At 39.1% G+C, this 12,661-nt stretch overlaps 1 protein-coding gene across 1 annotated transcript in view; it reads left to right on the forward strand.

Annotated features, from left to right (window-relative positions):
- Window positions 1-12,661, forward strand: part of RIC8B (RIC8 guanine nucleotide exchange factor B) — a 39,683-nt gene that overhangs the window by 8,017 nt on the left and 19,005 nt on the right. The window contains exons 3-4 of the mRNA XM_062011625.1: window positions 8,610-9,218; window positions 12,195-12,289. Of these exons, the coding sequence (XP_061867609.1) occupies window positions 8,610-9,218; window positions 12,195-12,289 (704 nt within the window). The remainder of the gene's footprint in view (window positions 1-8,609; window positions 9,219-12,194; window positions 12,290-12,661) is intronic.

Consider the following 12,661-nt stretch of genomic DNA (forward strand, 5'->3'; position numbering starts at 1 on the left):
TTTAAATCTCAGAAGAACCTCATTAGACAGGGCTGTTGACACTGTGACGCTTCTGGGAGGTCTGAAGATTCCCACAGCCACAAAGGCACCGAACTTTTCTCCTCCCAGCAACTTTGTTTGTAAGCTTTTAAAGTCTGTTAGTGAGTGTCCTATAAAAATACTAAGCTCAAGTGCTCCTGTGGGCACACTGTGTGGTATCTTAATATTAATTGTTATTGTTCTGACTTGTACTCCCTTAAGGGGTTTCCATACAGCCTGCAAGAGAATAGAAGTTACTAAGTATCCTTCATTAGTATTAAGCATTTGTTCTAATTCCCTCTGGTCTTGCCCACTCCCATCCAGCATTTTTCATTTCTAAGGTGTCTCAAGGTTTATGTCAAGCCAATGAAACCTATCCCTCCTTTTAATACCATCCTGTCACCACAGGTTTACAGAGGATATAAAGGGTTCTCTCTCTTTAGTGATATAGGCAAGGAGGGCTACTGAGAGTGTAGCTATAGAGAATTCCACCTTTCTGTGACTATGAACCAGGTGTGTTTATTCACCCAGTCCTGACAACACAGGTTACTGTGCCAGCCCCTCACTTTACCTGTGGAGCGCATCAAGCCTGAGCATGTTCAGATCTGTGACTTGGACCTCTGCCTTGTCAGAGCTGGCAGGCTCCTGCCAGGCAGGACAACCTGCTGTCAATATGGTCTGAACAAAGAAGCTTTGAAGTGAAGCAGAGTGAATCCTCAAGGAATACAAGTGTACACCTTCCCTGCCCACCCACATCTGTCCACCAAGACTAAGCAAAAACTGAGCATGGCCTTTTCAGAAGAGGTTATCTAATTGTCCCATTATTCAGCACAGTTGATTATAAATGTTATACAAATGTTGTCTTGACTTCCAGAGAAAATGAGAGCTTGCAGTAATGTGTCAAATACTTCTGGACTTGACATGTTTAGGAAGTTGGTTGCCAGAGTCCCTTGAGAGGCAGCCCTGAAGGGCAAAGGAGTCCTGGATGTGTCCTCATGGGCAAGAAGATGAGCCAGTGGGGCAGAAGATCATCCTGGCTGAACAGGGAGCTTCTGCTAGAGCTCAGGATAAAAAGAGAGTTTTTGACCTTTGGAAGAGGCGTCTGACAACTCAGGAGGACTACAAAGAGGTTCTGAGGTTACACAGGGAGAAAGTTAGAAGGGCCAAGGCACAATTAGAACTTAAGCTGCCCACTGCTGTAAAAGTCAGTAGGAAAAGCTTCTGTAAATTTATTGGCAACAAAAGGAGAGCTAAAGGGAATCTTCATCCTTTATTAAATGCAAGGGGAAGCATAGTGACCAACCCCATGCAACCCAACAGACTTGGGACATAGTGTCTGGAAGGCTGTCCATTGGAAAAGGACCTCGGGATGTTGATCTTCAGCCAGTTGAACACAAGCCAGCAGTGTGCCCAGGTGGCCAGGAAGGCCAAAGGCAACCTGGCTTGTATAAGAAATACTGTGGCTGTCAGGATTAGGGAAGTGATTATCCTCTTGTACTTGCTGCTGATGTGGCTGCACCTTGAATACTGCATTTAGTTTTGGGCTCCTCACTAGAAAAATGGACACTGAGCTGCTGGAGTGTGTCCAGAGACAGACAACAAAGTGGTGGAGGGTCTGGAGCACAAATCTTATGAGTATCAGCTGAGGGAAGTGTTCAGTCTGGAGAAAAGGAGAGAGGGGAGACATGATCACTGTCTACAACAAAGTGAAAGGAGCTTATGATGAAGTGGGGGTTGGTCTCTTCTCCAAAGTGATGAGTGATAGGACAAGAGGAAATGGGCTCAAGTTATGCCAAGGGAGGTTTAGATTGGAGATTAGGAAGAACTTTTTCAGCGGGAGGGTTGTCACACACTGGCACAGGCTGCCCAGGGAGGTAGTGGAATCCCCATCCCTGGATATATTTAAAAGAAGCATAGATGAGGTGCTGAGGGACATGGTTTAGTGGTGGGCTTGGCAATGTGAGGTTAGTGATTGGTTAAAGTTCTTTTCTAACCAAACAGTTCTGTGGTTCTGCTTCTTACTGCTTTGGATGCTTAACTCTGAAACCTAATAAGAGTGCAATACAACAATTATTTTATTGTTTCAATGGTGCTCCTGTTAGCAGAAACAATGAGCCAACATTCTTATTCCTCAATCCCAAATGATGCCTCTTTGCTCCTGGAATCTCTTATCTCCGACTTGCCAAAAGCATTGTTTCTCTGCAACACTGATTTGCATAGTCTACTGGAAATAAAAGAAACATGTAAAATGCTTATTTTTGCCTCATACAAGACAGAGAAACTCGTGTTTTAAGAGAAGCTTGTGGATAACTTTGAGAGCCAGAAACTTAAGTTTAAGTGTATTTATTGTGGTTGCTACTAGTATTTCTTTCATCTACCTGAAAATTGGATGGAGTCTGCTAGGAATCCTTCTGTTTACAGTAAAGTAAAAGATAAGTTTGAGGAATAGAGAGCAATACAGATGGGATAAATAATAGCAGAACTATGACCTGTTGGGGAAATACATTTCCTTGTGAGCTTTGTGTTTGGTGCTACAGTTGATCATTAACCATTCTCACCACCGAACAGCTCCAGAACTAGGTGAATTAAATTAAGAATGCTCTTCTCCTAAACCCCTAGAGACAATTTAATTAAAATTTAAATTTTAAAGTTATTAAAAACGTGAGTCAGAAGACAAAATGATCTGGAGGGACTTAAGCCAGTGCAAGAGAAGGAAGATATGACCTGGTACCACATAAGATGTTCCTGTTCACCTATATAAATGTTGTGCTCTGGCACATAAAACTTGATGAGGCCAAAGACATGACGACTTCTGATTTGCCAGTGCTAAAAGAGTGAGCAAGCACTCACTGTTAGGTTTGTGACTTTTTCTGAGCAATTAAAGAAGAGAGGGGAGGACTCATTTGGCTTTTGTGAACAGGTCTTTAAAAAGCTTCATTTTTTTTTTTTTTAAGTGAAGCCTGACAAGTGTAGTAAGAGTTTCCTATGTCAAACACAGTCATATTACTTCCTGTGTGCTAATATTCATTGATGCTCAGTCAAGATGGATGTATTTATGCATTGAAATGTACAAAGAAGTCTTAAGAAATCTTGCAAAATGACTGAAGGGGATACAAAACCAAGCATACCTCCCGTGTTGTGCTGTTGTAGACTTTCTGTTCTTTTCTGGCATTTTTATTACTAACGTGCTCTGCCAGTGAGGCCTTATCAGGAGTACTGTGTCCAGTTCTATGCGGCTCAGCTCAAGAGGGACAGAGAACTTCTGGAGAGAGTCCAGCGCAGGGCCACCAAGATGATCAGGGGAATGGAACATCTTTCATATGAGGAAAGGCGCAGGAACTGGGGCTGTTTAGAGGAGAGGAGACTGAGATATCTTATTAACGTTTACAAATATCTAAAGGGTGGATGTCAGGAGAATGGGGCATCCCCTTTTTCTATTGTAGCTAGCAACAGGACAAGGGGTAATGGGATGAAGCTGGAACACAAAAAATTTCAGTTAAACATAAGAAAAAACTATTTCACTGTTAAGGTGAGGGAGCCCTGCCACAGGCTGCCCAGAGGGGTTGTGGAGTCTCCTTCCTTGGAGGAATTCAAGACCCACCAGGACATGTTCCTATGCAACCTGATCTAGGTGACCCTGCTTCTGCAGGGGGCTTGGACTAGATGATCTCTAAAGGTCCCTTCCAACCACTACCGTTCTATGATTCTATGAACATGTCTTTCCAAGTCAATTTGACACCACGCTATTGGTTTGTTTTTCACTTTGCTTTAATTTAAGCTTATTTGCTGAGAAATGTACCTCTCCTGGTACTCACAGCACCTACAGTATAATTGAAAAATAGAGTTGCAGAAAAGAAGAGATAAAGTGTACACTATTTCGGTAATATTTAGCAGAACTTTTGCTGCTCACCTTTCATTTGCAGCTTTAGCACTGAATAATCTGTGGCTAAATTAAATGCTGCATTTAGTAACACAGTGGTGTTCACTTGAATTTGAATGCTTACAGAATGGAGACTATATTATCTCACTGCTCTAATCCAAAGCCTGCATAAGTAAAGAATGATTTGCCAAAGAGGAAGAAGTAAATAAAGGGAAATTGTCTCCTTTGCTTGCTAAGACTTTTATTACTCTGGTGTCAAGAAGCTACAGTAAATTCAACTGACATAATGTAGCCAAAGTTTAGTGGTCTGTGAATTGAAAAAAGTGAATATAGGTCAAGTGTGCTTTTAAAAGTTCTTCAAACACAAAGCAAGGAGGTGGAAAGGGACCTCACATGAAGGCATCCCAGGACCAAAGAGCAAGATCATGAAGTACCCTATTTTTCACAAGCATCCCCAGCTGAGGTTGATCCTGGAAAATATAAGCAGCTGCTAGTATGCACTTACAGTGCTCCCCTCTCCTCCCCCTACCCCCAATCTAATTAGCCTGTAAACAAAGATGAGAAAGGAAAATGAAAGTAAAGAGATCATACAGTTTTGCTCGGAGTCACACAATGGATCTGTGGCTGAGCAAGGAAGAAAATGTAGGTCCCCTGTAGAAAAAGCAATATGCTGAGATGACAGGACTGTGTTGCTTCTCAGCATCAAACCTTTATGCAATCAGGATAAAGGAACAAAATGCATTCAAATTTTACTCGTTTAGACAAAATGACAAACGAGTGTTTCTGGGCTTCCTGTTTTAACATGCAATACTATTTTCAAGTGTTTCACCATTATCTATGATTATTCACACTACACTATAGACAAAAGGAAGGGTATATATTGCTCCATCTTAACCTTACGGATAGCATGAAAGCTGAGCTGAGAATTTGAGAGACATGAGTCTATTTTCCAATTTTAAAAAAAAATCAGGAAGACTAGAAACTGTCTGGGTTCTGTGGAAAAGTATATGAAAAACATTTCTTGCTGTAGCATGACTGATGAAAGTCAGACTCCCTTCTGGACAGTGAAAAGATAGAACTCAAAACTCAAAAATGTTAAATTCATGCAATAATTTAGGAGTTGGCAATAAGCCCCTGAAATGAAGGCAGTCATATTTTGTAAATGGGGAGGTATCTTACTGTCTTAATTCTTTCATTTGCTTTGATTTCCAACCAAATAAGTAACATCTGTGTCCCTTAGCTTATGCCATGCTAGTGGCCTACAGGGTGGTAGAAAAGCACCACCTAAAGAAAACGAAAGGGATAATAATGCTTTTGTGGTTGCATCCTTTCCTGTTTCTCTTTGTGCATCACTTCCCTCACACCATGAAGAAGAAAGCAGATGATGTGCTGTGTGGTTTTAGTTGTATTCAAGGCAATTCCCTAATAGGATGAATTTTGTTTTCTTGCTTCAAAACTTTCCATGGGTAACTCTTCAACTATAATCAGATTCTCTGTTTTCTTCCTAAGTTCCTGTTGTCACTTGAGGTCAGCCAGCAGAGGTTCAGTGTCACGAATCTTGGCAGTGTTGCAAGTGGCGGTGTCATAACTGGATTCTGGTTCCTTTAAAACCACTCGAGGGCTCACCAGGGTCCAGCTTCAGAGAACTTTGTCAGCAGTTCCTATGTATTATTCACTTATGTGACATGTATATCTTAAAAGAATCGTATTTTGCTGTAATGGCTAGGAAGCTTAGTAACTGTTCTTAAGTGTGTGATGGCATAGTTGTTGATTTAGTATTTATAAGACTGTATAATTAATGCTTTTAAAAATTAAGCTCTAGCTTTGTTTATATTGTGAAATCTTTTATACAACTGAGGCTTCAGGGACATGTAGGGAATAAAGCACCTTACAAGCACACTGGTGTTTGTTTAAATTATAAGCACGTTCCTTAATCTCAAAAAAAAATTGCTCGCATTCTGTTCAGTATCTGTTTTCAGTACAGCTATTCAGAGTTAAGAATCTTCTGTTGCTGCATTTCATGAAGATTAGAAGCCATCAGGTGATGTTTCTTACAATAATTAGTTAAATAGCAAGGATATTTTTCACATGTATGGAGGGAAGGTTAGGCTTCCATATGTTGTGGCAAATCAGTGGGACTTTGGTGCCCTTTGGGATCTCCCCTGCAGTGCTTTTAACATTTTGCAGTAAAACTTCCATAACAGCAGAAAATTAATATCAGCCTGAATTTGGGAAAATTGGTCTCTACAGTCAAATGAGTGTTCAGGTTTTATTTGACTGAGATTAAAGACCAAAGCCCCAGATGCAAGATGTGTATAGTCTCTGCTGCTGGCAAAAAATAATGGAAGCTTGAAAACTCCCCTAAATTTTGATGGATATTGACCAGACCAGATAATTTATGAAGTGATTCTTCGTGCTTAAAGTCCTAGAAGAAAATTTTGGCACTGTTAATGAAAAATCGGATATAAAATTGTGCTGTGTTTGTTTATAGATAAAGCAATCTGTTTGGCCCAGTATGTCCTTGAAGTGTTCACGCAACATCTAGGTTTGGTAAAGGCTGGTAACTTGGCTTCTTGTGTTGTCAGTATGGTACTGCCACACAGATCCTGAAGAGGAGAGTCCATTTGGTGAACCAGCTCTTGAATTTGGGGAAATTATTACAGACCACCTTGTAGCAGCTTATGTCAACAAGGAAGACTGTAACCACAAAGTTTAACAGAAATATGCTTAAACGGGAGATAGAATAAACTGGCCTTTTCATGGAGTTCTTTGAGCTATTCATTCAGTTCTGTTGCGCCTTAACACCAAACAGACCTCACAACCGTTGCTTCAGCTTTCAGAGCAAAGTTAATTGTATGGAAAACTCTCTTAACAACAGCAACAAAATTCATGTGGAAAGTTGAGCTGTGACCAGATAATTTGACTGTGAATCTAGACTGGTCATTCTTTGTTTGCTAGACATTTTTTAAGAAACAATTAAAAAGATGCTACCTTCATGAAACATTTAGCACAGGTCTAGCGTACTGTGCCGGGGTCAGTGAGTTGTACAGATCTATGGGAACAATGTTAGGTCAATGCTGAAGAACTCTGAAAGCTCTGTACGTGTTGCAGTGTCCATTATATTCTCACAAGAGATTTCTCATGTTGCCTATGTGATAGTAAGAGGTGGAGCTCCCTCCTTGTTTTCAAACTCTTACTGAATTAATCTAGTCAGGGCTGTAGAGATACAGTCATGGTTGCCTGGGTGGTGTTTTTGAGTGGGCTTCTCCATAGGACAAGCATATTGGAAATCATTTTTTGAGTTCCTGCTGTCTTTGTTTACAGATTGTCTTTTAATATTGTAGAAGACTTGTGCTATTTCCTCCCCTTATTCTTCTGGAGTGTCTGTTCTAGATTTGCTGTAGACTTAACTTTTGGGTTTTTATACTTAATTGTAAGTGATTACAGTAGCAAAACTCGTTTAGATGTCCCAAGTGGAACTTTTGTTCTGAACTTTGTCTCAGAGTGGTAGGCTGCTGCGAAAAGTACAGATCCAGAGACTGTTCCTCAAGAACTATTTTTTACTTCATTAGTATTCCTGTTTGGGTGGTTTTTTAGCACCTTCTTAGTGACATATACTGGCCGAGGCTATTGATATGAATTTCAGGTCCTAAGCAGACTTCTGAACTGCGGCTATTCCACTCAGTTGCTACTCTGGCTTCTTTGATAATTTATTTATGTCAGTGGTCAAGACATGAAGCTTGGAGGGTGAGAAGGGGAGAGGAACTGTGTCCTCTAAGATATAATGCAGTTTGTATTGCTGCTTAGCTGGAAACTTCTGGCTCTGGTACTCATGAGTAGTAGTGTTGTCTTGAGCTTAAGTCGTAAGAACCCTATGGAGTCCTCCCCTATCAAGCAATCTTTTCTGTCCTGTCTCTTCTCCCTTGATTGATCTGATTGTCTCTTTCTGTCTTATAAAGATAGTTCTTCTGTAATTCAGATGTTACTGCTCTGACCAGCAGATTCTTGGAGAGTTTTGCTTTCTCATGCCGCATTTACATTATTAAAGTTTATCCTGTAGTCATGTTGGTATAAAGTATCAGTGAAGTGTTTTGATTTCAAGGACAGTCTGGATTGATGAATCAACCAGTGGAAGTGCTACAGCCTGTCTTCTAATAAATCTGTTTTGTGTTTCTAAGAATCTTATTTAAGATGGGAGAAGTCCATAGATTAGGTTGAAGTGGCAATACAATTTACAGCTGTTACCAAACCTGGAGTGCTGATGAGTATGTTGAGCAGCAGTTACTTCAATTTGGTTACTTTTCTCCCAGTCTCTTGACTGAAACAATCTCAACTTACAGTTTTGCAGGTACTTCAGGTGCAACTGTCCTACTTTGACATATTTTTAAAACCTTTCACTTCTCTCCAGCTTTGTTTCTCTGACTACTCAAGTTTTTAGTCCTGCCAGTGGTGAACAGCATCTGCCATTTTAACGTAATGCTTTTGCCAGTGTTGGTGTATTTGGATTGTATCCATGGTAAAAACTGTTTTTAATGATCTTTGGCGGTGTTTTGCAATAGTTTGTTTTGAAGAGCTAATACAGAATACCTACTTTCTCAAGTCAGCTGAAAACTCGAAAGTTACGTGGAAGCTTAGCAAAAGTAGTTTCCTGTTGCCACCAATATTTTGAAGCTAAAATTGTTTCTTCTTTCTGTTGTTTGTGTTTGCATAGAAACTATGTGAGGGAATTCTAAACATCCTTGAAAAAGACACAAAAACGTCATGTCAAGTTGCCTGCCTGGAGGCCCTCAGGATTCTCTCCCGGGATAAGAAGGTTTTAGTGCCTGTAACCACAAAGAGGAACATGCAGATCCTGATGAGGCTAGCAAAGCTGGACGCTGTGGAAGATCCTTTGGAGCGAGTATCTGAGTTTCCTGTTATAGTAGAAGCTTTAAAATGCCTCTGTAACATAATTTTTAATAGTGCTGTTGCACAGAAGCTCAGTTTGGAACTGAATCTTGCAGCTATGCTCTGCAATCTTCTGGAAAAATGCAAGGACCAACAGTTCGTTGATGACATTAAATGCTTTGATTTGCGTCTCCTTTTCCTCTTGTCGCTTCTGCACACAGATATTAGATCGCAGTTGCGTCAGGAGCTGCAAGGGGTACAAGTTTTGACTCAGGCTTTGGAAAGTTCCCTGAGTGTAAGATGGATAGAAGAATACAAAGCAGCAGAAGATCGTGACAGGCCTCCTCTCTCTTTGCAAGAGACAGATTGTGCCATTGAGGCACTAAAGGCCCTTTTTAATGTAACACTTGACAGTTGGAATGTCCACAGCAAGGTAAGGCTCAGCTGAAGTGTTTTTTAAATTGGTTTTGTTTAGCCTGCAAGAGCCAGCAGGTAGATACACAAGAGGAAATTGTTGTCCAAGCATCAGAGCAAGGATTTTAAACCTAAATTTTGTTACTGTAGTTTTGATCAAATATTGCATCGTAATTTCTCTATATACAAAATCGGTCTGAGAAAAATTTTCTGCCTGAATTCTGATTGTGTCATGTATTGGTGATCTTTGACTTTCAAGAGCTGTTGAGACTTTAATGCTTATTGCATGGAATACCAAAGTAACTTCTTTGTTCTTGTTATTCCTTAGGCAAAAAAATCTAATGCATACGTTTTCTGTGTAATGGGAGAATAGCTGGGATTATCTAATGCAAGTTAGAACTGTATGTATCAAACGAAAAAAATGCAAAGACAACTATTTCATAAGAGTTTTAAGATTTCCAAAAGAAAATAAATGCTATTCACTAATGATTAGCTGGCTAGGAAAAACTTATTAACGTAAGTGCATCAGATGACTACCTCTGTGGGGACTCTCCTTATTACAGTGGGGTAATAAGGAGAGCTGAGAAGTCTCCCTAGTTTTCTTCTGTTTGTCTGGGCATGATGATAAGCATATCAACTCCAATTTTTAAAGAAATAGCTCTGAAGAAAGAGTGATACTTGTTTTAATATCTTCATCTCCCATCCTCCCCAAACGAGATCTGGACTTATATATGATCTTTTATGATGAGGTCGTGTACAAAGACCAAATGCACTCTCATGTCTTATGAATAAGATTTCTCTCTTTCATTATAATATTTGATCTGTCTTTTTATTAGACAAATATGCTTTCCTATGTGTTGCATCCCAAAAATTGTAAACAGAAATGATGAGGGTAAATGTTAATAACTTTTTAATCTGAATGTGTGCTACAATAATAAAATTATTATAGGGAATCAGTCTTTCCAGTCCATATCATATTGTCTCTAAAACAATTTTTTTACTGAACATTGTAAATTTGCAACATTTAAAGCTAATCAGAAGTTTAGTTAAAATTGAATAATTAGAATGGTTCTCTTTAGTGCATTGGACTAAAAAGCAAATAAGACGCTAATTGTAACATTAAGGAATGTAAATTGAGAAAAAGTCTGAAGCTTATTCTTTGCTTTAATGTCTCAAGGATATACTGAATAAGAAATTCTGACATGAGTGAATGAGGGGGAAAAAAATTTTAAGAACCTAATACTTTGAATTTCAAGGAAATACGAAGGAAGTTTCTTTTGATTCTATTCCTGACTTAAACCTTTATTATAAATAACTTTGTCAGAGGAAGTTGTTTGTGTAAGCAAGTGATTGATTTGTAGGTAGAAACTTGGGTGGAGGAAAATTGCCCAAAGTCAAGCATATAATGTAGCTATAGGAATGTTTGCTAGTTCAAGTTTGGAAAGTATTGTCTTTGTGATTAAGTTTTGTGTGGAGGAAATAGTGTCAGGTGTTGGAAAATGAAGTTATATTACATATTCACGTCCCAAGAAGTAAGCTCTTGAAGTCTGGATCTCAAAGTTGGTGTACTCTTAAAAAATATTGTGAATCTGGAGAGATGAAAAGCCCAGTTTACCACAGAAAGGCAGGTGGGAGATGGCACAGGATTGCAACCTTACTCAATGCAGTTTTATGTGGCCCCTATCTGTGGAATGATGATTGGTTTGTCTCACAAAGTTTTTCCTCCCTAAAGAGTCCAAGCATGCAACTGTCAGGAAAATTTCCTTCAGGTTGGAGGAAATTCTGGTGTTATGAACCACCTCCTTTTTTTTTTTAAAATTTGGTTGAGAGTTTAAGACATTCTGGGGCACGAAAGGCTTATTTTGTGTTTTAAGAGAAAGCTTATATAATAGCTCTTTACTAAAATTTCCTAAAAGTAAGGAGCCTTTAAATTCCAGAGCTCTTTAGTAGTTGTAAACTGTTAGCCAGATCTGTTAAGTGACATTCTGCTTAGCAAGTATCCCTGTGGAAATATTAATGACCTGTAAGAAGAGTAAACAGCACGTTAATTAAGTGTGCTGAAAATGCAGAATTTGAAGAGATTACAAACAGTAGACGGGATGGAAAATAAAAGGAGAGCCCAGAGGTTAGGCATGTGGGTAGAAAACTAAATGAGATCCATCCACCATTTGAAACACCAGTATTTAAAGACTGGAGATGGTTTCAAAGTAGCAAAGCCAGACAAGAGCCGCAGGTGGTACAGCTGGCAGATTTGGATGCTGATGTTACAAAAGATGCATTGGGGTGCTTTGTGCTAGGTCAAACACCCCAGAACATATGATGGATGCCAAGAAGAGCTAATGAAAAAGGACCAGAACAATGATACACATAGTTAAACGATTGAAGTTACTGATGTACTTCTGTGTGGTGGCTGTCTGGTGGGAGATTGGAAGGAGGAGTTCCTTGGCTAGAGCAAAAGTAGGGCAAATAAGGTTGCTGAGAGTAGAGAAGTTATTAAATGAAATGGAGAAAAGGTATCGAGGAAACAGAAGCAAGTGAATTAATAAAAGAAACAGACTGTGTAGGGGAATGAAACTATTGGCAACAAAAGGTCTAAATGGGGAAGAGGCAAATAAAATGGGGAACATACGTGATCTAAATGGATGAAGAGGCGTCTGGGAGCAAATACAGAGGAAAATAGTAGTGGTATGTTAGGAATAGTGACATGGAGTTGAGCAAATGTTTGTAATGGGATTTTCTGATAGTGAAGGCTCATTTAACTGGAAAAAGAAGTCCCCAACAACTTTTACAAGGCCTAGCTAAAAGGCCAGCATAATACAATTAACATTGCATTAAGCATTCAGTGAACTCTAAGGTACAGTCCTTTTATTGGTAGGGATGGATGTTATGATCTAATAGGTATTTTCCATCTTTAATTTTTATTATTCTAGTGACCTGAAACCCCACTTGCAATCTTCAAAATGAAAAAATATCTTCATAATTTATATTTATATAGAATGAATCTCATCAATTTCGTTACATGGCTGCCATCCTTCGACACTGCTTATTAACCTCGGGCCCCACTGAAGACAAAACTGAAGAGTTGCACAGGTTGGTAGAATTGCAGACCAATATGTTTTTTAAAAGGTCGGGGTTTTTTTTTAATAGGAAAAATCAAAATAAAACTTTATCTAAAATCTGAAGTGGAAACCTGAGAAATAATAAAAACTATTAATTTTGAGTACAATGTTATTAATGTTTTTGATGAAATCTGTTTACTTGAAATATTGAGTAAGCATGTGCACCATTCCAGACAGAAAGTGACTAGCAAGATTGTTATTTTTGATCAATAATACTGAAGCTGATCTTTTTGAAATCTCTATGTGTGTGTAACACATCAGGATGTGAGGATAAAAACACAGGTGGAATTTCTAGGGGTAGCATACGCTTAAGTGGAGGCAACTTCTAATGTTTTGCATAAAA

This window comes from Colius striatus, chromosome 1, assembly GCF_028858725.1.
Source record: "Colius striatus isolate bColStr4 chromosome 1, bColStr4.1.hap1, whole genome shotgun sequence".
Classification (NCBI taxonomy): Eukaryota; Metazoa; Chordata; class Aves; order Coliiformes; family Coliidae; genus Colius; species Colius striatus.